The sequence below is a fragment of the Cuculus canorus genome, chromosome Z (genome assembly GCF_017976375.1).
Source record: "Cuculus canorus isolate bCucCan1 chromosome Z, bCucCan1.pri, whole genome shotgun sequence".
Lineage (NCBI taxonomy): Eukaryota > Metazoa > Chordata > Aves > Cuculiformes > Cuculidae > Cuculus > Cuculus canorus.
Window position 1 is genome coordinate 49,661,105 of NC_071441.1, and position 26,477 is coordinate 49,687,581.

General features: G+C 39.1%; 1 protein-coding gene across 1 annotated transcript in view; it reads left to right on the forward strand.

Annotated features, from left to right (window-relative positions):
* Positions 1–210: 210 nt before the first annotated feature.
* The window catches only part of TEK (TEK receptor tyrosine kinase), a 43,471-nt gene continuing 17,204 nt past the window's right edge, over positions 211–26,477 (forward strand). Inside the window, exons 1-7 of the mRNA XM_054054607.1 lie at positions 211–536; positions 11,918–12,229; positions 16,575–16,685; positions 20,236–20,388; positions 22,501–22,632; positions 23,766–23,906; positions 25,415–25,543. Of these exons, the coding sequence (XP_053910582.1) occupies positions 485–536; positions 11,918–12,229; positions 16,575–16,685; positions 20,236–20,388; positions 22,501–22,632; positions 23,766–23,906; positions 25,415–25,543 (1,030 nt within the window). The 5' untranslated portion in view covers positions 211–484. The remainder of the gene's footprint in view (positions 537–11,917; positions 12,230–16,574; positions 16,686–20,235; positions 20,389–22,500; positions 22,633–23,765; positions 23,907–25,414; positions 25,544–26,477) is intronic.

The following is a 26,477-nucleotide window of genomic DNA, read 5'->3' on the forward strand; positions in this document are numbered from 1 at the left end:
TGATAGCACAAAGAAATTAGCAGATCTGCACACTGAGAAAGAGATGACACTTTCCACCTACTCTATGTAGGTGGAGGGCTTTATACTTGTACTCTTCCGCCTGCTGGAGGATGCCACCACTGTTCCTATTTTGCTGACTGCGACCAACAGCAGCCCCCTACTTCTCAGCAGCTCCAGATAGATGTTTTGATGTACTGCTGGATGGATGAGGTTTGAACTGCCCTGCAGTGCCGCTGATACAAAAATGCCTTTAAGATCCTGCCTTTCCCATCCTAATCTACAAAGGAAACAGGAAAAAGGAACTTAAACTCCCTGTACTCAGACAGTAATGAGACTGTTCCAGCCTGCGCCAGGGCTACAAGTTCTTGCCTGTGACTTATAAACACTGTACTATGCAAGAGAAAAGTAACCAGTAAGCATCTACTCTGGGAAAAGGATACTCCATGAGCGACCGTAAGAACTGGATGGATATATTTTGGAAAGCATGGACCCTTTAGCACATCTAGTTCTCTATGGATTCAGCCTGATCATTTCAGGTAAGCCTTTCCTTTAATATCTGGCATCCATCTGTCGACCTGTCATGCCTATCTCATTTCTCATGCAATGTGCAGGCAAAACACATGACTCCCTACTCCTTACTCCAGGACTTATCTTTATTGATTTTTTGTTTCAGTGACACCACTTGTCTCTGCACAGTGTTCTTACAGTGAGTGAGAGCAGGACTGTGGCCAAGCTACACGTAAAATCCACTGCTACCACTTTTTAATTGTTGAAATAATTTTTTGACACATGCACACATTGCGATGGGGTTTCCCTTCAGTATAACAGTACCAACTTTTTCAGAAAGCTCATTATTTTGAAATCACTTATGTCTTTCCCCAAGAAAATTTGCTCTTAATACAGATTAGATGTCGATTTTTTTTTCCTATGACTAATTTTATGAACTGGCTGTGCAGTCAGAAATGTTAATGTTTCTTTCTATTCCAGTATGTGATTTTAGACAAGCTTTTTAGACAAGATTCCACAGCTGGAATCTAGATGCAAGTCAATAGACAAAAAGTGCAGAAAAATGCACATGATTAAAATCAATTAATAGCACCTCAAATATAGCTAAAGAATGATTCAGCATTATTAGCAAATGCCATTAGTTCAGCAAGTCAGAAGTTAGTCGTAAGAGACAGCTGCAGAAAGGTATACAGTACGATTATAGTACTGCAAATTTTGTTTGTAGTATTCAGTTATTAATGTTAGAGACTATTCACTGAAGCTGTTGCAAGCAGAGTCTTGAGTGAGCCTGTGCCTTCCCATTGGATTCCTGGCTGCTCGGCATTTGAGTATTGCTTTTACCATCCACAGTTTGATTTTCTAGACAGTTTTTTCTGAGTAGCATACCACGCAAAATCTGTAAAGATAAATACAACTCACACAATAACCTTAGACTTACTTCTAAGCATTTCATTGAGATATGCATAGGTCGTCCCATTCCATCTCACAGTAAAAAAGTAACATGCTGTAAAACTGCATAGCGCTGCAATGAAAACAAGAAGGTAGCAAGAAAAGCCAGAAGTTCTCATTGTCATTTAACTTGCTTTACAACTTCCATATCTTCTTGATGAACAGCATGTTACAGCTAAGTGAAACTATGAACAAATGAGTCTGAGATGTTACTTTTGGCATCTATAAAAAGCTAGAGATTAATACAAGAAATAAAAGAAAAGGTGTTTAAAATCTGCTGAATGTGTGTTTGGAAGTATTCTTACCTAGGCATGCTTGTAATAGGCTGCATTTGATTACCAATTTCTTTTTAGCCACTTAAGTTTCTTGATTGTTTAGTTGCACATTGATTCAACCTATTTAGCCCTCAGATCACTTCCAGCTTTTCATTTTAAGGATATCTAGTGCTGTAAGCAATATGGATGGAGAAGAAAAAAAAAGTAAAGTTGCTCCAACTCTTTTTTCCTGTCTCTCCTGTTTCTCTGCGTGGTAACACATACCCAATTGACACAGAAAGCACGCAACTTTCTTTAAGTCACAAGAATGGGGGAAAAAAAAAAGTCAGCTGCAGACACCAGATATAAACATCATGAGTACAGACACCTCAGTACTGAAGAGCTGCCAGTCACTGCCTTTTCCACAGGGGCTGACCAGCGAGGTGTGTGCTGCAGTCACACCCATCTCAACAGATCTGTCAGCTTTCCCGCTTTTGTTTGAGAATGATATCATGCTTCCTGGGGCAAGCAGTGGAAGACAATGTGAGCCTGCTTTCGTCTAGATACTGCAGGCGGAGTTCAGGAAAGCAGGGCTGACATTCCCTGAGCAGGGAAGGCTTTAGTCTCAGTGCAGACAGTAAACTGACTTAACCTTGTTCTTGATGATCGTGGGCTTCTCTGGGTGTGTTGCTGAGTAGGCACAAAATCCACTCCACCCTCTTCCACAGTAAAGACCATCAGCTTGGCTCCCACTACAAGAAATGGCCTTTGCTTTAATGTCGGGGTGTTTTAGATAACGGTACTCCATTCACAGCCGGAGATAATGATCTGATTTGGAAGGTAACGTTCAAAAGATACACAAATGCTCACCTTTGTATTGTATGCACTGTTGCTGCTTGCCACAGAAAATATTCAATTAAACTGACGAGGAGCTGAATTTAATCCTGTTGGGATTCCTGAAACTAGATTAAGCATCACCATATGATTTTCTTCTGGTCGACTCTACTCTAGTAAATGTTTCATCCTAGCATCCATCTTAAAGCATGGATTCAAAGCACAAGGTTGCAGCCAGGTACGATCTGTAATATCCTGCCAAATAAGAGCTGCAGGCTCACCTACTCCCTTGGAATGCAGAGGACAAAGCAAGGAATGAGTATCAAAACTTGCCTTTTGCCCTCTTAACAACATCATCAGATGGTCTGGAAATTTGCATGCAACTTCTCATAGCGGGCTAACCCTCAGAAATGTTCATGTGTGAATTTTATTGCAGCAAGATGGCCACTATCATTAAGAGATTTGTAGAAAATAGCAATAATTAAAACCAATTTTAAGCACATTTCTTTGACTCCTTTTGCCAGGAAACAAATATATTGAATAATGTCTCTATTCTCCAAGACAGACAGAATCTTCTGTGTTCTACCAATAATCTTACATCCAGCAGGTTTCTAAAAATACTAGAATTTTGTGTGTGTGTGTGATTTAGCTGTTGGACCCATATATGGTAAAAGATTCAAAAGGTTATAATAGCTTTTTAAGAAATGGTAACAGGGGAACTAACAATGCAGTAGTATTCAGTGGTAGATCCCCATCATCCCTGTTAACAGCTGCATTTTCTTAAGGATCAGTAGCTGTTATTAAAAAGAACATAAATTGTATATATTAATATTATTATGTGAGTAATTTACATATTTAGAACATTAAGCAGCTTTTAACATGCATTACCAGACACACAAGCACCATTATGACTCTGTAGGCTCTTGAAAATTACAAGAAATCATAAGTTTTAGTTAGATAGGAAAATTCTAACAATTTTGCTTCAAGACTTGTTCTTCTCTTGTGAAGCTTAACTTAATCTAAAGAAAAGCTCTATTAACTCTGGTTAATACATCTGTGATAGTGAACATGAATGTAACCATGTTTGAGCTTTTAATCCCAGTATTGCAAAACTATGTTGACTAGATATTACTCTGACAGCGGCCTTTGAGACATCTAAATTATCAATGTGAATGGCAAGAGAAATTTAAAGACGGATTTAATTCCTAGTTCCTAAAGTGTATTTTATTTGTGAGAAACAGTAATTTTATCTGCCTGCCACGCTTAGGTTATTTACACACAGAGAAACGTATTCTGGTGCCTTTTTCATGAGTCGGAAGTTCACATGGAACTTAGACTTTCCTTGAGAGGTAGCATTCATCTAATGCAGAAACTATGGTCCTGTCACAGGAATCACTTATTGAATATCTGACCTGCTGAATGTTAGTATTTCTGCACAGTTCTTTTAGGGTGATTATGACTACAAAATTGATGGATCTGATTTATAGGAGGAAGAGAGTGGTTCTGTTTTAGTTACACTACCAGCTATATGTTTGCAAAGAAAAAATTTCCAGCTGTGACTGAATTCATTGCTCTTTGACTCTGCAGTTGGAAACCAAAACCAACAGCTTCAGCCTGTTCACCTGCCTTATGTGGAATCATGAAATTGCGCTGATTCTCTCTAGGTCTTCCTTTTTTTAGCCTTAGAGTTGGCCTTTTGTGTGTGACTTGTTCAGACCTAGTGAAGGCAGATTAACTCTCAGGAAGCCTGTGTTCCCTAAGGTTATTTCAGCATCTGGGAACAGTCAGAAGTGAAAAGGCATTGCATCACATCCAGAGGAATCAAATCTAGGACAGTGAAATGAAATCACACTACACTCAAAAGTGTTAACATATGCTATTGTTTTAGATATGGATTTCATATGTATTTATACACACACGCGTATACTAGATTGTTTGAGTATTTAGTCATAATTAAGCTGGTGGGTTGGATTTTTTTTTTTTTCTGAAATATAATTTCAGGGCAAAAATGAAGTTCTAGCATCTTGCAGAGATGGTCTGATACAAGAATTTCATCTGGAAAAGTGAATAAATGGAGCACAGACGTTAGAGAGGGGAAAGCGACAACTCTGTGGCAGTCCACTCCACGGGAAAACTCTTCGCAGGACACCTCTACATGGCTGACTCTCCACAGGGACAAGTCTACAAGAGGAGCCCCAGGTGCCTGGCAGTGAGCAGTCTGACCAGTGGCCTCTGCTGAACTGCTCACCGCCAAGGAATTTGGCCTCCCCTTGAAAAGCTGTCCTCAGTCACGTAGAGGTGTCTCATGGAGCATTATCCACAGAAAGTCATCCCGGACTAGTCAGAAAGACTGACTGCAGCTAAGCATCTGATTTTATGGCAGGGAGGATATGGAATTGGTTCTTCATGTGCCCATAATGAGAATTATTCAATACCTGGTTTGGAAACCTGTTCTGTATCAGTCATGTTGATTTGAGCCTGCTTGGCCCAGACCTGTCTCTTAAGTACAGAAAACTCCTGTTCAGCTTTCTATGGAAGACCAAGAAGTTTCCAGTGTAACACAAGAAACATCTGAGACTAAAGGAATAAAAGTCTTAGAGAAACTGCAATGCAGAACTGTCCTCCAAGGGCAGTATTTACCTTGTGATAGTGACAAGATTGCATTTAAGATGCTGTTTCACTGAGATTTCAGTGAAGACACAGAACAAAGAAGCATGTCTGAACTGGAGACTTCCCTGTAAGGCATTTAAAATGCCGATTGGTATTTAGGTTACAGATGTGATACCTGTTCTCCAACAAACACTGAACCTAGAAATATACACTAATAATGTTAAACAAGGATCATATGATAAAGTAAAAACCCCATCAAAATTAATTTTGTAATTCATCACTAGAAAGTGCAAAGACTTTTACAATGTGAAGCTATTAGGCATTTACAAAATTCTGAAAGGATTTTTGAAAGAAATGTCCACAAATGACATATCTGTTTTCAAGAGTAATAAATGTAAACTTTTTGCTTCAAGCTAAGTAGTTTGCTTGCCTGTTATTTATTTACTTTTTGCATTGTGTCAGGCTGTCTAATGAAGTGGCTTGGTTAATTTTCCCTTTGGACTGTAAGTGTCTCTTGACAATGCAGTTCCATCTGCACTTCTGATTATTTTCTCTTGCGTTATTTTCTGTCTGTTCATCCTAGACCTGCCAGCAGTTCAGGGCCTTAGCCTCACTAGTCACAAAGCATGCATAGCACCAGAAAAATCTCCTACTAGTTTAACCAGAAAAATCAGCAAGTGGCAAAATGAAGGTGCACTACTGAGTAGGCAAGAACGTACTAGATTACGTTCACCCAGCAACCGAAGTTCAGACACTTCCAGAGAGTCAAACTTATGCATATTGTATACACTGATATATCGTGTAAAGACTGATTATCTATCCATAATTCATGCTCACAAACAACATACAATATACATATATAGTACACCTAATAGCTTCGTAAAACAACTTAGAAGCACCACTCTCGTTATTAACATCATTATTATTGCTTGCAAGTACTTTCTTGATGGGAGTATCCCTATTTGTCTAGCTGCGAATCCATCCAGATGTAGCTGAACTACAAGCCTGTCCTACTCAAGCTTTTCCACATTCCTCATCCTTCTTCAGCATAGCCTAGCACATTGTCAGCTGGTTGTTCAATAAACAATTCCTCTTCATATACTGTTTTCCACTTTACTTATTTATGGTCAACCAGGCATAAGACATTTTGTTTACTTTCTCACACATATTTAGGCACCCTCACTGGGAACCCCCTAACCAAGCTGCACCAGTTTCTTTTCTAGCTTTTTCATCTTAAGATTTCTTTGATGGGATGTGAAACAACTGAAACAGAGAAAGCAATTAGTCTGTTTTACAAGAAGGCAGTTGCACTTCCTTCAGCTGCTCCAGAGGTATACCCAAGGGCCTGTAAGAAACCATCAGCCCTAGCAGCTTTAGCAGACTATTTGAGTTTTCATAGTCGCACTCTAGTATTCCTATTACTACTAAGTAGCAAAGTCGTGTTCTGCCACTAGTTTTTTGCCTCTCACTAGTTTCACAATACCTCCCCTCTGCATTGAGAGGGATTGAGCTGTCAGCAATCCCACATTATACAAGATAAAAGCAGGCAGATACTTTCCATGGACAAAAATAAAGGTTTTATTGGAAAATTTTTGGTAGTTTTAGAGCTGTTTTGCAGCAGCATTTCTGTCTTTCTCTTCTTTTGCCCTCTGCTGCTGCTCTGTGACAGAGAATCTTAATGTGTTTGGGCAATAACAACTTCAGCATTGTTTTCCTGTCTGATGGAGGACTGATCTGTCAGAGGAGAACCTGACTCATTGGGAGAAATGACCTGAGTTGCTGCTATCTTTGCATTCCAGATGAAGTTTCCGGGACACTAGGAGACTACTGAGCCCATAAAATGAATATGTGATTTCAAAGCCCCCCTAAGTTATTTACTTTTTTCAGAAAACTAACAAAAAAAAAGTGATCAAGATTGATAAGAGAAATGTTGACTGCTGGGAAAAAGAGGAAATAGAGATTTCCAGATTCTGGTGTGGTATATGTTCCATGCTCCATATGACAAAAATCCCCAAATGGCTAATTTTTTTGGGTTAGTTTCTGACTAACTTTAATGCTAAGTAAGTAAGGAGTACTCTATTTTTATCTCTTTTTTTTTTTTTTCTTTGGTTAAGGGAGAGGAGATGTGGGGATCCAGTCTCTATTTTATTAACTTCTTCATATTTCAGTTAATTATTTCCATAATTTCTACCTTCCAAACTGACTAACCAATTGATTAAAACAAATCCAACGTAATTTATTCTATACTTCACTGAGAATTAATCAAATGCTATACTTTTCTCAGCAGAATTGCTTACATGAGTGCCATTTGTATTTCTAAATAGATTAGTTAAATTCTTTTAATCTAGTTTGTGAGTTTACGCAGAAAAAAAAATCAAGAAGGGTGCAGCTGACCTTGTAACTATAAAACAAGGCAGAAATTGAAATACTGAGGTGATGCTACTTAGCAAGTTAGATTTATTTTAAATCAAAACCTTATTCTTTCAAGCAGAGGGATGCCTCTTTCCTTTTATGAGACTTGAAGATGGAGGAGTTGATAGTCTAGGGCATGTGTTTCCATCAGTCTCAAAATGATTTTTAAATCCTGCAGTGACTTCAACATGCAACCGACCATTTTAATTCCAGCATAACACCAAAACGAAACTAAGCATAGATTCTAGTTTTTCCAAGCTAGTATAGTGTATATTTCTTTTACATTTATATTCTCAGATAGTTAATAGCAGGAATAATTTGTGTTACAAGCAATAATGGTAAAAAGAAACAACCCAGAACAGCACAAGCACTTCAAATAATATCACTTTTTATTCCCCTTGCTTTACCTGATGAAAAAATGGTTGGAAATTACTGGCTTTTTCTGCCCTTCTCTCTTTTCTCAAACAGTTAGCACTTTAAAAGTATTAATCTTTCCACTTATATGTTCCTATGGCTCTTGTTTTTCCTCTGTTATGCTCCAAATGCCAGGGAAATGATTTCCAGCTTATTGTCACTTCAAGTAGATAATACAGTGTAAACCTGAAATTATTTGGGCAGGGACTTTCTGAAGTAAAAGGATAAACCACCACACTTTCTGTTCTCATAAGACTTATGTAGTCATTCACAGCACTAAACTATCATCTCCTTTCAAGATTGCTGTGTTGTTTTATCCTCAAACTAGTGTCTAGCACAAATTTTGATCTAGGGAAGTGATATTTTACACTTTATCGGAGACTTTCTTGCTCTTTGAACAGACCTGTGTCTGGGATGTATTTCAGGGAATTTCTGAGAGCCAGCTGGTCCTGACTGAGTTTGCTGGAGCAACAGAGCAGAGAATATGTGACAAATGGCATTTTAGTAGGGAATGAGAACACACGGGGCTGCAGACAGTGTGATACACACCTATGATCTGTTCAGCAGAAATCCCGCAGGCAAATATGTATTAGAGGAGCTGTGAACAATACAGCCAAGTGTCACCTTCCAAGAGAGAACACAATTTTTAGCTAAGAGTAGGCCAAGAGGAACTTCAAAGGTCTCCCTGCATTCATTTGCAGCTGGGTTGTAATGGGTGTGCTATTATTTAAACTTACTGTTTTAGAGGATGCCATTTTTCCTGTGCTGGAAGGCCTCGAAGTACGGCATTTTAGTAAGTGTGTGTCATAAATATCAAGCAATGAATCCTCTCTGGATCGTATCTCCTGTTTCCAGCATTTGCAAATGCTCTCCTTAAAATTTATTTGCACACATAGCAAATTGCCTTCCTGATAAGGTCAGTTCTTCAAGGACAAGGGCAGGAGTCAAAGGATTGTTTCAAGGAAGCAGAGAGGATTGTCACTGGTACAGGGACAGGTTGTTTCCTGTCTGTATTTTTTGTGCTTTTCTCAGAGAACTAAATCCTGTTGTCCTTCTTTGGCCCTTACATATCCAAAACCTTCATTAACATCAAGGGTAGGATTGGCCTAAGTCTTCCCAGGCTGGGTAAATTCCTTTGAAACAAGGAGAGTTAGGTTAATTTAAGTTGCATTGCCAAAAAAGACAACACTAAGCATAAAGGATATGTACATTTTACACTTCTTTTTTTTTCCATAGTTTGAGGGCACCAGCTCCCTGTGGAGTGAAAGGAAGCTTACTCATCACCTCAGAGGCCTCAGGCTGACTTTAAAATGCCAGTCCTGTTAGATTCAATTGAACAAGTGATGTTTGGGGTTTTTTTTTTCAAAATACACCTAAGGCATATCTTTCCTTAGTGCAAAACTTTCACTTTGATATATTTTAAATTCTGCTTGTAGAACACTGCAGCTGTGAAACCTTTGCTGCCAAATCACACTCAGTATATGATTCCATATTTATGCATAGATAGTACTTCCTTCAAGGCGCAGAAAGTCTTCTAGTGTTTCTCCCGGAAGTCATGAAACTCCATTTATTCTGCATCTGTGCTCCATCTGCCTCACACAGGTGTCTGGGTTCCTCTGCAGTGTTTAATGGCAAACACACACACACCCGTCCCCATATTCAGACTTTCAATTAGAATACTATCCATCTACGAGTAGCTAGATTTTGATTCACCTCAAACAGTCATAACTGTAGATAGCCAATATGCCTTAACTATGGTGGTTCTACACCTTGATTACATAATTTGCATTCCTACAACGAAACAGAAAAGCGCAAAGGAAATACCATGAATGTGATCCGTTATTGCTTCACTGTATCTTGCATAGCAATCAAAGGCAACATGAAAGCTGGTCCTCAAAACTCAGACCTCTCCCACCATTTTTTCTTAGCATAATAAAAGTTGAGGTACATGGGGGAAAGAGGTGTTATTTTCATCTTTAAATCTGTGTTGGAAGTCAGAGTAACAGAAAAATGCTAGAGAAATGGGACCGGAGCCCTGGATGACCAACCATCCTCTGAAGGACCCCATTAACTTAGGCCCATGCCTCTGTATAGGAAAGACAGCTGCAGCTCTGTGTCCTGTGGATGCTAGGCAGAAATGTAAAATTATTTCAGTTCTGATTGGCAGCACCTTGCCTGACCTCTATACAAATAATTACATCAAGTCATGAAGCTTGGATACACATTTGATTCTGAGTTTCAAAAAAGTTTGCAGAAATCAGGATCTTGCCGTTAATGATTTTAAGGACTTCTCTACCTGTCCTGGGATCCTTGATCCTGCAGAATGAAGCCCTATGCTTTAACGTTGGTTACTGCTGAATTACATCTGCCTTCAGCAGATGCCTCAGACCCATAGTAAGAGCACCAATGTTTCTCACAAAAAAGTAAAAAGTTTCTCACAAAAAATTTTGCAATAGATGCCCTATAAGACAAATACACAAGTCTGGACTAATTTCTATCACACTCTTCTTTAACTTTTATCACAGGATTTATTGTTGTAACACACAGCAGGATGAACTGACTTCACAAACCCATACCTTCATGCAATGCATACTTTAATGGCTGTTTCCTCCTTTCCAGGAGTTTTCATTTCTCCATCATGTAACCACGAGTTATCTGGGCTGGCACATTAAAGGGTGGTAACTGGGGCAAAATGGCTGGGTGTGGTGAGTGTCAGTGCGCTGTCAAGATATTCAAGTCCCCAGAGTCCTTGCTGGCTTTGAAAGCAGAGGAGGAACTCCTCCCTTGGCTCGGAGTGCTACAGAGACACACGAAAAGACTGCAGTCAGCACTAAGGCCTTTTGACCTCCCTTATCTGAGGCTATATCCCTTCTTTCCAATCAGAGAAACTTCTGGAAGCTGAGCGGCACTAAATACAGGGTCTCTCTGTGTAAATATAAAATATATTTGTAGCCAAAGCAGGAAAATAGATGTGATGAATAAGAGAAATCAATTATTCTTCCTGTTTCAGCTGGAAAAAATGTTACTGTTTCCCTTCTCCTTAGCCTGAATTTCAAAAGTGAAGGGAAACGCCTGTTATTTGCAAATTGTTGATTATAGGAGAGCTGTATTTCCCTCCTGCTATGTGTATTTGAACAACTAAATCTGTAGCACTCTGCTAGAAAGCACTTTAATTAGGCTTGTATCTATCATTTTCAAAGATCTTCCATCTCCATTTATTTATGGCAGTTCTATTGATCAAGGAGAAGTGTTTTGATTGATTTAATCTTACCCTGATAAAAAACAGATTAACTAGTGCTGCTGATTTTCTTTTGTTTATGAGAAAGTTTCCTTATGCCATGACTCTTGCTGCTGTCTCTTAGGGTTTGAATGGTTAACACGTAAATGATAGTGACATTATTAATTCTAATTCATAGATCAGGTGAAAAAATTCTTCAAGTGTTCAAAGTACTACCAGTTCCTGTATCTGAAAGACGTCTGCTTTATATCAATTCATATGTTTTCAATCCATGTAAAGGATATAAAAGAAAAGCTATCAAACTGACAGCCTTATCATCTACTGACCCAGTTACCAACAAAGCACCGTACTTGAGGCATGTATGTACGTCTAACTATCCAAGGCTCTATCTGCTTCTGCAGCCAATGGTTTTCCTTGGGCTTCTGCAACAGCTCTTAAAAGAAATTCCAAGAGTTTGTGAGGCTTATTTCCTCTTCTGAGGAGGATAAACTCCAGCTGTTCATGCCATAACAAGTAAATCCTAAAGTCAGCGTAGCAGAACCGTTACTATACAGTCTTCCTATTTCACACAAAAACTGTGCAAGACACCAGCCAGAGAAACCCTGAGTACGGGGTGAAATATCTTATCTGATTATTTGATCGGCCTATATATATACAAACTCTATAGTAAAATCTTTTCTCTTGCTGCTTTTTCCCTTAGGTAAAGTAGAAGCAGCACTGGACCTCATACTGATCAATTCATTTCCTCTGGTGGGCAATTCCGAGACATCACTTATCTGTATCACTTCCAAATGGCGTTCTCGCGAGTCTATCAAAATAGACCGAGACCAGGAGGATGTGACAAACCAGCACCGGGAACCACTGGAAGTTAATGAAGATTCAAAGAGACCAACGGCAAAAACAGTAGTGTGGAAGAGGGAACAGGCCAGTGAAACTATTGGAGCATATTACTGTGAAGGGAAACTCAAGGATGAGGTGACAAGGATACACACAATGAAGATGCCACTACGAGGTACTGTATGGTGGTCAGAGTTGAATTTTGCATGTCATTGCTTGCAGCCTGGCAGTTATCCCTGTTTGACACAAGTGGACACAGACGCGGCTCCAAGATCAGGCAAGGCAGTTTAGAGTCAACAAAAATAGACTTGGCTCAAGCTCATGGGGGTTTTTTTAAGGGCAGAGACAACTGCTAGCTGCTAGTCATTTCCTTGTGGAAGTTAGTCAGACATGTGTAGGTATTCTGCCTGTATCTAGCTACTGCCCGGAATGCAAAATTAGGTGGCAAAAAAAGGTAAGTAGTGGCCTCACTGACCTCACAAAAAAACATGTACGATAGACAACTCCTGCAATGGATCTTTTCCATGTTATCATCTTGACAGGTCTGAAATGCAGACAGCTAAACATTACTGGCTTTTTTTTTTTTTTTTTTTTTTTTTATATATAAATGGGTAACTTGAGCTTAGAAAATGACTGTCTTGCTTAAGGTTCAGTAAAAGCACAGTTCAACAACATTGGATCTGAAAAGTCTTTGTCATTATGAAAAAAAACAATCCAGCTCAACACTGGGAAGACACTCCAGAGAAGTTCCCAAAAATCCAAGAAGGTAATTCACAAATATCCACTATGGTTTTCACTATTGACTTGGCTTTGGTTTTAAGGCTATGCATAGCACAAACAGCAAAGATAATAGAGAGATGGGTTAAGAAAGTGGAATCTCCAAGGCCCAGCAGTCTGGCCATTAAAATACCTTTTTTTTTGCATTTTGCACATAATGTCTCTGGACATATTAGACTTCTGGGACAACTTCCAAAGCAAAGAGGCCATCATAAACTAACGAAAATTATAAAAATTTTGGCTAATTTTCTGCTGCAAATCAAGTTTCCAAAACTTCAGCTGATTTTTAGTAGACTTTACTGTATTGCTAATGTTTTGTGCCATGGCAGCTTGTCTGTGAGGAGATTTGACCCTTTTAGTCTTTCTTTATAGGGTTTCAGTAAGAAGAATTATTGTTGTTGGTATTACTTCAAATAATACAGCAAATTTAGAAAAAGAGGTTTTTCATTTGTCCAACTACAGCTGTGTCCATTTATTTTATCTAGTATGGGAAAGTTAGTAGTAATGTGGGCTGGACAAGTGCATTTTTCTTTGGCTTATGTTTTCTGTGACCAAAAGTGGCCTTTGAAGGGTTGGACTGGTTACCAAGAATGCTCTGCAGTTGCAAGCTGACGATTCCATTGTTTCAAAGAAGCCTGTGATGAGAAGGAGGAGATAAAATAACAGTTCATGGAAAGTCAATGTGACCCTGCCTGTGGCAGAATGCCAGCAAGCTGAGTACATCCCTGGCCGTTGTGTAGAACGATGTCCATGGGTGGAAGTGTGTCTTCTGAATCAATCAGGTTTTTGTACAATGAATGTAGGAGAAAATAATTTGAAGTATTCAAACCTTGAAAGCCTCCTATGGGACTGAAATAGTTCTAACCACAAATATTGCATCATTCAAATCAGTGGGGGGTAAGTTTCTTTGAATGATTTCTGGATTCATTTGAATCCATTTCTCAGATATTCTCTTCAAAAGCTTTCACTGACAATATTTCAGCTAGCAGCTCATGGGTAAATGTGTATAATCTAAGCAGGCTAGATGGGTGAGAAAGAGGTGCAACAGAAATTCTCAAAGCTATTAAAGTGCACAGAAAGAGGAAGAAGAGGTCAGTGAAGGACTGTGAGGTTTGGCAAAGCATCTGTAGTTGGAAAACAGGCCTTTTCCCCCTCTACTGTTATTGTCTGAATAATTTTTAAAGGCAGAGCGTGTTTTTCAAGATTAAAAATTGAGCAAGAGTTGAAATGTACCATTTCCCACAGACGGCACAAATGGCATGGGAAGAAGAGCGTGTCTGAAAATCTACCCACTGTTTTGCAGCCTCAAAGCAAGGAACTGCTGAGACACTCACTATGTAATACACATGTAATATTCATACGTGCAATGACAGGCAACAGATTATGCTTTATATATATACAGGGAGTTAGGCTTAATGGTATACAGCACATATATCTAGAATGTAACGCTGTATAGCTTGTTCTGCATCTAGTCAAATATAATTTATGGAATTTCTCTGCACAATGAATGTGTATTTTCGTACATATGATTGAGTTTCCGCCATAGAAACTCTCTAGAGTTGGCAAATGGACAATAATGGAAATGCTAGCAGCAGGGCTTTATGGCACTTACCCTGCAACTCAGTTCATTATGTCTCTATAAGGAACTGGCACACTTGAGATGTGAAATCATGAAATACAAGTCACAATCTAAAAATACATTGGAACTGAGCCCACCATGGAGTGTGGGTTCCTTTCCATTTCAACAATGCTCTGAAGAAAAAGTCTTGTGGTTAGGCTAAACAACATGCAAAGAAAAGAAAATGGTGATACAAAATTTTAATATCTTCATAAAGCAACTAGTAATGCCTCACTAAATTTGGTCCAAAAAACCCACTGCAACTAAAATACTTAGGGCCATCTGTAACCAGGAATTCGTTCTGGGGAAAGATGTAAAATTTTCTTTTCCTAAGTAGATCATGATTTTCACTAGGCATTTGTTATTCATAAATAATTTGTAACTTGGAAGCTGACAGCAAGAGAGGACTGCTCTCAGTTTTCGTTTGGCTGCTTCTACTGAGATCTTATTTCATTATTGTGTATTAGAAATCTTTGTTTCTCTAGTATGTATGTTCAGATACCAGTGCCTAGGTAACATGGCAAATGCTCAATATGTTCCCAAGCATGTGCTTAGTATCATGGTGGAAGAGTCCTACTGAAATCAGTTAGATAGCACTTACAAAGGAATGAGCATGGGGTGGAGTCTCAGAGCATAAACACTAAAACTGCACAGGGAATGGAAATTCCATTCTGCAAAGAAATGTGAGGTTTCAATAGTTGTCTTATTTCCAATCAGAAATAAAAAATTGAAATATGAAAATTCTCAAGAAATAAAGTTATGGGAGAGAGGTTGACTTGGTTGGATAGAAATATCCTAATTTTTACTCAAATTATCCTTCCTTAGTTTTACATCACATAGCATAACACGAAAAGCCTTAAAAAGCAAGAATAGAAAAGAGGATGGTGAAAAATCAATGTCTCACCCCCCTGGATACTCTAAAGTGGAAAGCACAAAGGTGTAACATTCTCACTCAGATAAACAGCTGAACAGTTTGGAAATTAACTCTGTCTAATTTTAGAAGAGCTTCTGTAATTTATTTGCCATACTGCATATCAGTGACAAAATAGCCTAACAACTCAGAGCTAAAGGTCAGTAACTCTGAATTTGTCCTCAACAACCCTTATGCCTTCCCCTTGGAATTTTCCAACTAAATGAAAGGAAGTATCCTTAACTTCTAACTTGTTTCAAAGTAACATTGCAATTAAAATTATCTTTTCACTGATTTCAAAAAGTAATAATTATGGAGATTTTTCCATCCCTTCCACAAGTCTCTTCTGATATTTGTTTTCCACCAGTAATGATAAGAAAAAGGCAAAGGTTATGTGAAAATCCTTCTGCCTACTACTTTCTTCTTTTTCTTAAATCAAGAATGATAAACAAATATTGAAATGTACTCCTCTGCTGAAGCAGGAAAATTAATTTCAATCTCCCAACTGAAAAACTGAAAAATATCACTGATCTAGAGAGTTCCTGCCACAAAATGTACATTTTAATTAAGCTACATTTTCAGATTATAATATTTGATAAAAGTACCACTGGCTATGAATAATGCAAGACAAAAATCACAGTATTTGCAGAGAGCATGGTAAACCAACGCAAATTTGACTTGCTCTATGTTACCACTTCTCCTCCACACCCTGTATGACTATGGTCTTCTGAAATATCTTGACTGCTCTGGACTGCATCATAAAGCTCAAATAGAAAAGAATGGGGTTACTCAGCGTATTTGCCTGCCAATGACTGCTTGCTCCGTACAATATATTTTCCAGTACTTTATCTAGTCTGCTTTGAAAATGTTTCAAGGGATGCAAAAACCTGGGAAAGTGTTTTACAGCCAGTTGGAGCTCCTGGTTAAGAAGCGTTTCCAGTTCCTCAGCCAAAGTAAAATTTGTTTTTAAATTTCATGCCCCGTGTTGTATTGGCAGTCTGTTGTTTCAGGATATAGGCGAATTCTCTGTCTTTGTAAAAACACAGAGTTGAGTTTGCTGCAGATGAAGAGTCAATGTGTGCTCTAAAGAAATCTAAATGTCAAAATCTGAGTCAGGATGATGCTGGAAACCATTTTCAGCTTTTGACCAAGAAACCAGTAAGAGATAATAACTGGTGCTATTTATCCTATACTTCTGTCCTGTTCTGTTTTCAGCCTCATTCCACCCAGTGGCACTAACTGTTACAGCAAACAAAGGAGAACATGTCAATATTTCCTTCATCAGAATGGCAGCAAAAGAGGAAGATGCAGTGATCTACAAAAATGGTAATTAACTTTTCCCTCTTGCCTCTTCTCTTCCTGCTATCATTGCCTTAGCCAAGTGCCATGTAACTGTTTTAAAGTCATTGCTGATGAAGCCTATGATGTGCAACTGGAGCAGACGCGATTTCTCATGCATTTAATGTTCTCTAAAGGAGCTATTTGCCATATCCAATACATGGAGCTGATCTGTTTCTGTTCTATGAGAATGCCAAATACATTGTTTATACTTTCACTTTGTTTCTCTTTTCCTCTTTTACTTCCTTCTATATCCCCTCATATATTTGCCTGGCTGATTTTAGCTTTTTTAAAATTATTTTTCTTTTGTTGTGCCACTGTGAAGGCCTAGTTACTTTGCATTTCTGCTGCTTTTCAAGCGCATACCCTTCCTTCTTCAGATGGCTGTTAGAGGCCATTTAGCTTCTATGACGCTGTTCAGGCTATGAAATTAAGCATTAGTAGTCTGCTGTTAGAAAGGCAAAACTGTCTACAGAATCTGATCTCTATTTCACTCAGCTACGAAAATTAGGTTGTAAAATTTATGACATCAACATTTCTATGGCACCTAAATCTCATCTGACTCATCATTCAGCTGTACGTGGCTACTGCTTGAAGCTTGGAACTATGTGCAGTTTGCTATCTACCTCCTGTAGAAATGTAGTAAAACACTGCTCAATAAATTTCACAGTGCCTTCATGCTTAATTAGAAAGTTAGAGCCCAACAAATTATAGATGTGGAGAGCACACGTGATGTAATGGTCCATTTTTGCCTACTGATAGCTTAGCTGACAGAGCTACCAGGAAACAGTAAACAGAGCAGAATGACATAAGGAAGTGTCAGCACGCTGCAAAAGTGTAAATGCAGTGGGTCATCCTCAGCCCCAGTTACTGAATACTTGGACCACTTCTCTACAGGTCAGAAGAGAAAAATAACCAAGGAGTGGCTTTTAAAAAGAATAATAAGAAAACCAGAGTTTCCTGAACATGTTTCTTTGCTCTTCAGAGATACACCTGTGGCAGTGCACAGAGGAGAAAGTTTGCCATGACTTGTACTTTCAGGGTCCCCAGGGAATTTTTTTAATCTCCTGTCATCATTTTCTCACAGAGAGAAGGAGTACTTACACTATATAGCTGTGTTAGCTGGGATTCTTGTTGGAAATTTGGCTAAAAGCCTTAAATTAACCATGATTGTGGACAGTAGGGCAAGTTTCCACCTGATACTGCAGTCGAAAAATCATCTCTGAGGATTCCTGATACAGCAGCTGGCAAAGAAGAGAAAATGCTTGTTCTGTTATATTTAAGTGCTGCCATTTCTCACTTAAGTCATTTAGAGTACTATCTCTGCTTGCAGATCCTCACAAAGGCTTTCTAGATATTGTAATTATTCTGCTAAACAAGATCACGTTAAGACATTGGCATGACTCATGCCAGCTTGGAAAACAAGCCACAAAACCTGAATCCTCCTAACAGACTGCAAGCATAAGGCTTTCTTAGTATTTTGCTGCCAAGTTTGTTTGTTGCTTGTAACTCAAAATATGTGCAAAATCTACCCCCCAGTTTCAGAACTAATCTCTTCCATTCTTTGCTCCTTTTCTTTGGCCCTATGTTCCTGAAGAACTATTACGCGTTGTCACAGACTAATCTAACCCAAGATCATTTTGCTGTTTTGATTATGATCCTCAGCAAAATTTTATGTCTTTAAGCTGCTTCAAATTTAACTATAGTCAAATTTACAGCATAGTATACATCATCACAGACAGTAAAGCTCCTGCCTAACCCTGTTCACCTTATTTCAGCAAAGTGAAGAAAGTTGTTTCATTATTAGTAAAACTCTAAGCGGATGTAGGGGGTAAGGGCATTTGATTTGTGAGAGTATCATCTGATTAATGGCTGTTCAGCACAAAACATTAAGTGAAGAAACGAGAAGTAATAAACAGGAGCAGCAGATGACAGACAAAACATCAAAGGCAGAGCCTGCCAGTTTCTGAAGGCCAAGGGAAAAACAGAAAGCCCTGAGTAGCTTCAGCCAGAGCTTTGTAGGTACGAGAAGTGGGAAGCAGGATTATCATGGGCCTCAGGGGGAAAAAACAAACTTATTTTGACATGATTGAGCAGGTTTGTGAGTGTGTGTGAAATTATGGCATATTTAGAGAAAGTGCCAAATGGGAGAAAGAGAGGACTCAGAGCAATTGAGAGGGGAAGAGGCATGGGAAGGTGGGATAGGAGGCAGGTAAAACGTGCCACTGGTCTGGCCCAAGCTTTGCACTACAGTTCGCCTGACCTTACTAAACTCTATTCTTACATAGTCTTCAACATTAAGTGTGGTTTCTACTCGGTATGCATAGTTATAATCTACTAGTGACCTTTAGGACAGACTAGAAGGCACAACAGGTGTGACTGGAACAGGCAACAGGAAACGTATGCCAGAGGTCAAAGCATCTTGCATGTCTGGAATCAGCAACGGAGAGGCTAAATGTCTAAGGCCAGTTGCAGCATGGAATCAATTGCATATGCATGTGTGTGTGTGACACTAGTGAACTTCAGGCTGGGCTAATCAGTGAGAGGTCTGAGAACCAGCTATTAGAAAGGCTGTAGGTCTAAGCCAGCTAAGACCCTGTTTTGAGTGTGTGAATGCATAAGATCTGCCAGTAAGCCTGACTAGCTAGCAAAGGAGAGTAGGATCAAGCTGCCTGGGTTGTTGATGTGTATGTGAGTCATGTGTGCACATGCAGTAGCTATAAATGCACAGTTCTGCTGTCTGGTGGGTAGCTTTTTTGGTATAGTGTGTGTGAGCATGTGCATTTACATTTTAGTGCTACCAGGCTGGACCTGGCATTAGCCACCTGCAGCAGCCTTGCTCTAACAAGCTGAAGTGGAAAGACTCCCAGGAGTCCTGAAGTCCATTGGATGCAGCTTCTTTTTGACAGCAACCAATGTTCAAATGTTGTTACTTGGCGATCCAGAGGGATGGGAGAAGACCATATGCTATTGCCTTATTAGCAAGCATGTATGACTAACTATAGCAAACCTACAGAAACAGAGATAAGTTCCTTTGGTGAAAAAAATATAGAAGATATAGAAACATGATAAATCTGGGAAGAAAAAAAAAAAGATGTGCTGGGTTCTTCCTACTTAGATCTGCTTCGTAAATTTTTCTGCTGCTCAGATTAAATAGGACCTGGCTGACATTTGCTATTTGACTCCTTCCAGCCACACTAGACTCCCTCCAGATCATTACCCCTTGCTTTAGGAAAGGGCAAGAAACAAAATAAACACTTTTAATCGCTAGATTCCTAGCAACATTCCTGTAAAACAATGCTGAATGAGAAGTTGTTTCATCTACAGAATCTCCTCAAGATCTAGCTTCCTTTTCTCTTGCGTCTCTCCAGTTATCAAAACAAAGGATAGCTAAAGAACTGTCATCAAAATTAATAAATAATAGATTCTGTTGCTTAGTTCATCTCAGCTATCTTTCCTCAGTAACCAAAGCAAACTCACTTCTGTCTGTACAGCATGAATGGCTTCTGTCTGTATTATCTGTGTGCTCCTTCCCCAGGTTCCTTCATACACTCTGTGCCCAGGCATGAAGTGCCAGGGGAACTGGAAGTCTCCTATCCTCAAGTTCAACCACAGGATGCAGGCGTTTACTCTGCCAGATATATTGGAGGAAATCTCTTTACTTCTGCTTACACTAGGCTTATTGTAAGACGTAAGTTCCATTAATGTGTGCTGATGATTAATTGTTTAAGTCATAATGAATATGAAATGAAACTTATACTGTCCCCAAATAAGGGCCAAAATCTTCCTTTGCATAAGCTGCCACAAGCTCATTCAGAACAAAATTTTTCCCAAGGATCTTTGGTACAAGCTGATAGTGATTTAAACAGCTGAGAGAGAAAAATTTAAAAAAAAAAATCAGATTTAGATTCAATTCATCTTAGCTTTTGCCAGGACAGCTAACATTTTCCTCAGCACCTCAGCTTTTCAAACACTAAGTCAATATGAACAAAGAAGGTAGCACTGAGCCATCCCAGGAGATGTGGGCCGGAGCACAAAATGGGAATTTTCAAATGTCTCTGTTCTCTATGCTGGGATATAAACAAACACCTTTACTTTAACATTTATCATCTTTAGTTTATATTATTGTAATTACCCCAGTCTTAGCTAGCTCTTAAAGTTCGCTTCCCAGTGTATGACAGCACCAATTTACAGTGCAAGTGGATATTTTCTGTTAAGTATTCCATATATCTTGTAGCTCATGCTGCTATGTCCATTTTCCTCAGATATAAAGAAAATCACATTCTATTGACATCAGTAGAAATATAAAACTGGTATGTAAAAATAAATAGCTGTTCAAATATCCTATATTGCAGCGAACACGTTTCTGAGTGTAAAACATATTTTATTCGCTAACATTCAAAGGATGATCCAGGAGTTGCAAGTGAATCAGTATAATGCCCCAAAGCTGGTTTTTGAAGTTATTGCCATTTTATTAAATAAAATGGTCCAAGATCTGTTCTCTGCTCTAGTGCCAAGCTGCACAGCATAAGACTTATCCATAAATCCTGCCCTATGCCAGGTAACAGGCTTTTGACTTGCCCATCCTGCCTGTTGGGGAAACTCCTGGGGCATAGTCCAGCAGGGAGAACACCAACAATAAAAAGAATGTATGGTTACATGCCAGTGCTGAAATGCATGTCCTGCCTTTCTTTGAATTAGTATTATAGATATAGAGGGAACATGTTTAGAAAAACTCTTCTTTTTTTTTTTTTTAAGAATCCATATGTAAGAATAGCATTCTGGGAGGAGACAGAGCTCCACGTTTCAATAAATGCTTGCTGAAATCTGAAAAACTGATCCAAATATGGATTAATCAGTTTTAGTGAAACTACCTCAGGAGTTTCCAGTTATTATCCTCTCAGTCTTAGCCTTACACTAGAGGAAGCTGTGGTGGACAGTTTCTGTGATGGAAGAAACATTATTACAAATCAAATACTGAAAATTATTGTGTTGGCTCAGCTCTGACTGATTTAAAAATCAGCTTAGAGAATTTTGCATATTCTAGGAATAGATTAAGAATTTGCATGATGAAGTCAGATGTACTTGTTTAGAGATTGACCTCAGCATCTATTTAGTCAGCATCGCTGGCAGGATTAATGGTAGTAGTATCTTTTTACATTATGAAGTAAGAAAGAATATCATGACAGGCATTAAAACAACTGATCACTTTTAGACCATTTATTCCAGAAACAGGTCACCAGCTGATTAACCCTTATTAGAAAGACACAGTGAAGACAGTAAAAACACAGCAGATGTGAACCTGGTCTAACAAACTTGCAACAAAAATATTCTTACAGAAAAAAATCATGACTTACCAAATGCTTTTACAATGCCAGTGATGCCAAGCTTAGTTCTGCTGGGTTACTATCAGTAAAGCCAACTCCAGGTGAAGCCTGGACCTTTTGTGGGTCTCAGATCCCTGCTACAAGAATAGAAATATTATATATAAGATAATTGTCAACTTCAAAACTAAAAAAAAGAAAATTATACCTCTAGTTTCAAAAATGACTTTTTTAGTTCTTTCCCTGAAGATGTTATGTAGTATTACTGCATCCTATGCAGCAATTCTACTCCAGAAACATGGTCACTTCCATAATGAAAAAGTGATTCTTTACATAAGGTCAGTTGGCTAGCATTTTGGGGTACCCAATTGGATCACATTTTTATGTATTTTCGTTTTTCTTTTAATTAAAAAGAACTTTACTGCTTGATTAGTTAATGAATAAGAAGGCAAAATATATGTCATATTTTTGCATAAAAGGATGTGAAGCTCAGAAATGGGGCCCTTCCTGTAGCTCCCACTGTCCTTCCTGCACGAACAATGGCATTTGTCATGAAGATACTGGGGAATGCATCTGTCCCCCAGGTTTTATGGGAAAAACATGTGAGAAAGGTAAGCAAATATTATTTACACAGCTTGCTTATTAATTTGTTCTCAGTAGAAGAATTTGGCTGATTACTGAGGAAAGGAGCAAATACAGAAGCCTCATTTTACTCTTTTATATGTATAGCATTTGCAGCTGCTGCTGGAGACAGGACAATGTTGGGTGGTATAAACCCTGAATTAGTGAGGCTGTTCTAGTGATTTAATTTCTCCCTTTCTTCTCCTAGCAGAGATTATATTGCCAGGGAAGATGCATGTTGATCAAGAAGAGTTGCAAACATTCTCTTGGGTAGTGTACTAGATATCTCGTCTACACTCCTTTTCCCATAATAAGTTGGACCAGATGATTTTAAGGTTCCTTCCAACCTGGGCTGTTCTAGAAATAACCTAAAATTCACTATGCTTAAAGATCTGAGCGTGACAGAATATCAGCTCTTAGGGATATATATTGGCACTGGGAAATAAAGCCCTGTGTTGGAGATTCCCTGGCTACTTCTGAACAAGCTAGTAGTGCAATCACAAGGTGGTTTGTCCCTGTAAGAGCATATCAACGATATATGTCTGTTTGTGCATATCTGTGTTTCTAACAATTAATTTGGATTCTGGAATAATCACAGCAGCCAGCACACTGCTTTGATCTTTCCAAGCAAGTTTTGGGTCCAATGCTAACTATGTACACCAATATTCTGACTGAATTGCGGTTCTGTAAATACCAGAGCTAAGTTATTGGAATAGCTGACATCTGAACCACTATAATGTAGCACTGATCACATCAGGAAAAAACAAAACCTTGAGCTTAGCTGCTACACATGCACTGACCTCTAAGAACATTTAGTCTTCATGGCATCGTTTATGCATTTTGTATTAAAAGAGTTTATAAAGAGAGTTTATTGCTGAAGCACGTATCCAATGCAATAAGTGTTTTCCTGGTGGATCCTTGTTTGCTTCTGCTCCCTGAAGTCAACTATTAGTGCAGCCATGGCTTAAGATGCTGTGGATGCTAGTATACTTGCTATCTGAATGCTAAAAATGATTATTTTTATTTCAATTCATATTTTCTGTTGTCTAAAGCTGTATTCTTAGAAGAACTAGCTCTTTCAGGATTTAATGCCTTTGGCCTATTCTTTCCTTCCCTTTAATAGCTTGTGGAGCCAATACATTCGGCAAAACATGTGAAGAGAGCTGTAAAGAAAACTATGGCTGCAGAAACTATATGTTCTGTCTACCAGATCCATATGGTTGTTCTTGCGCCACAGGATGGATGGGACTGGAATGTGATAAAGGTACAGTAAAAAATATGAGGAATTATGAAGAGTCCTATACTGCACATAGGAAATATAGAGGGGAACTAACCGAATAGAGTAAAATATAGGACTTTTTACATTCAGTAAAAAAGGAATGCTAATATTTACCCATCTCAGAGGACAATGACAGATTCTCAGAAGAAGGACATAGTAAAGCTGAAAACCATTCAAATTATTCTGCACAATGAATTGACATTCTACTGAGATGTTAAAAGTACTCTAACAGCCACAAGTCCTGTATTTCTGCAAGTCAAACTGAACAATTCAGTGCCAAATATATATTGCTGAGCAATACTAAGCATAATCAGACTTGTTCACTTCAATTAGACTGCAATTTCTTTGGGACATGAAGTTCATTTTCAACAAGGCCAAGTGTAAGGTCCTGCACCTGTGTCAGGGCAATCCCGGATGTCTGTACACAATGAGGGATGACATGGTTTAGAGCAGCCTTGCAGAGAAGGACTTGGGGGTGCTGGTGGATGAGAAGCTTGACACGAGCCGACAATGTGTGCTCGCAGCCCAGAAGGCCAAACGCATCCTGGGCTGCATCAAAAGAAGCGTGGCCAGCAGGGCATGGGAAGGGATTCTGCCCCTCTATTCCTCTTTTGTGAGACCTCATCTGGAATACTGTGTCCAGTTCTGGAATCCTCAACAAAGGAAGGATATGGAGCTGTTGGAACGGGTCCAGAGGAGGGCTACAAAGATGACTAGGGGGGTTGAAGCACCTTCCCTATGAGGACAGGCTGAGAGAGTTGGGCCTGTTCAGCCTGGAGAAGAAAAGGCTCAGAGGACATCTTATAGCGACCTTCCAGTACCAGAAGGGGATACAGGAAAGCTGGAGAGGGGCTATTTGTAAAGGCTTGTGAGGATAGGACCAGGGAGAATGGGTATAAACTGGAGAGGAGCAGATTTAGACTGGACATTAGGAATAATTCCTTCACCATGAGAGTGGTGAGACACTGGAACAGGTTATCCAGGGAGGTTGTGGCTGCCCCATCCCTGGAGGTGTTCAAGGCCAGGTTGGATGGGGCCTTGGGCAGCCTGATCTAGTGGGATGTCCCTGCCCATGGCAGGGAGGTTGGAACTAGAAGATCTTTAAGGTCCCTTCCAACCCAAACTATTATATGAGTCTATGATTCTATGATTCTATGATTTTCCATTATGAATATGTTGAATCTTGTTCAATGGTGATTTACCTCTGATGAAGCCTCTGGACACTATCGCAGTGTAAGTGAAAAAACAGTGGAGGTTGATGAAGCTTCCACACCGGCATCTAGTCAATAAATGGATACGAATGTGCTCTACATTTTTTATATTAGTGTGCTCTGAGGACACTCTATGAATGGTTTAGTGGTAATACATATAGTCACAAACTCAATTCAACAGAGAGAACTAAATCCTACTGCAGAACTGATGCATGAGATGGAAAACTAATGGAAGATATGTTCTAGTACCTCTACTCTAACTGGAAATGTATGTACTTGCAGAATGCAAACCTGGTTTTTATGGGTCAGATTGCAAACTCAAATGTAATTGTCACAATCGAGGAACATGTGACAGATTTAAAGGCTGCATCTGCTCCCTCGGATGGCACGGTCTGCAATGTGAAAAAGAAGGTAAAGCAAGGTAACACGGTAGTAAATGGCTTTTCCCAGTGTAAATAAAACAGATCTTCATGCTGGTACAGCATTATCACCCCGGCTGGTACCTTTGCCCTGCCAGTAATGTTCCAGAGGCCCAAAAAATTCCATACATGTTCATTGCAATGGTATTTTTAAACATCTACCTCATCTGCTGCATTTAGCAGGCTGGTAAGCTACAACATCATCTGCTTTTGCTTTCGTTAGAAGTAGGTTTTCAAACCTTACTCCAGAGGGTTTGTCACTGACCTTAGCATTAATTACTAAGAGAAGCTGCACATATTACCTGCATGATCAGCTTTCAGATAGGCTCATAGTATTTCACCATCACCTACCTCCTCTTCATCTGCATACACTCCAATACCATGTGTCTCATGATCGGAAACCTCCAGAGTTTAAAACAGCTCCGTATGTCTGAAAGAGAGTTAGGCTTGCAAAGCTGAACATCTTATTCAGAATCTTTTTGGAACCAGGCGAGGTTTACACACAGTGTTTTTTATAATTTTTTTTATAAGATGCACTCAGAATCTACTAGTTCTGCTTCATAAATAAAGTAACAAATCCACTGTTATCTTGTAAAAGCTTGAAAGCTTAACAAGTGCAAAATCCAGCAGAGAAATAATACTGTGATCCAACCAGCCAAACTATACTTCTATTATCTGGCTGCTCGTATAAACAGACAAAATGGAGAGCAAGTAGATACTATACATTCAGAATAAAATGTGTGTATGATTTTGTCATATCTAGACTGTCTGTGAGTAGAATGTCAGTAAGGAGGAGAGGAGAGTGGAGAGGGGAGGGGGAAGGAGAATAAGGGAGAGGAAAAGAAGAGTGGGCACAGGGCTAGCTCCCTCTTGTGATATTTACACTGATGTAATAGTGTTGATTTCCCTAAGCATGATCCTTGCAA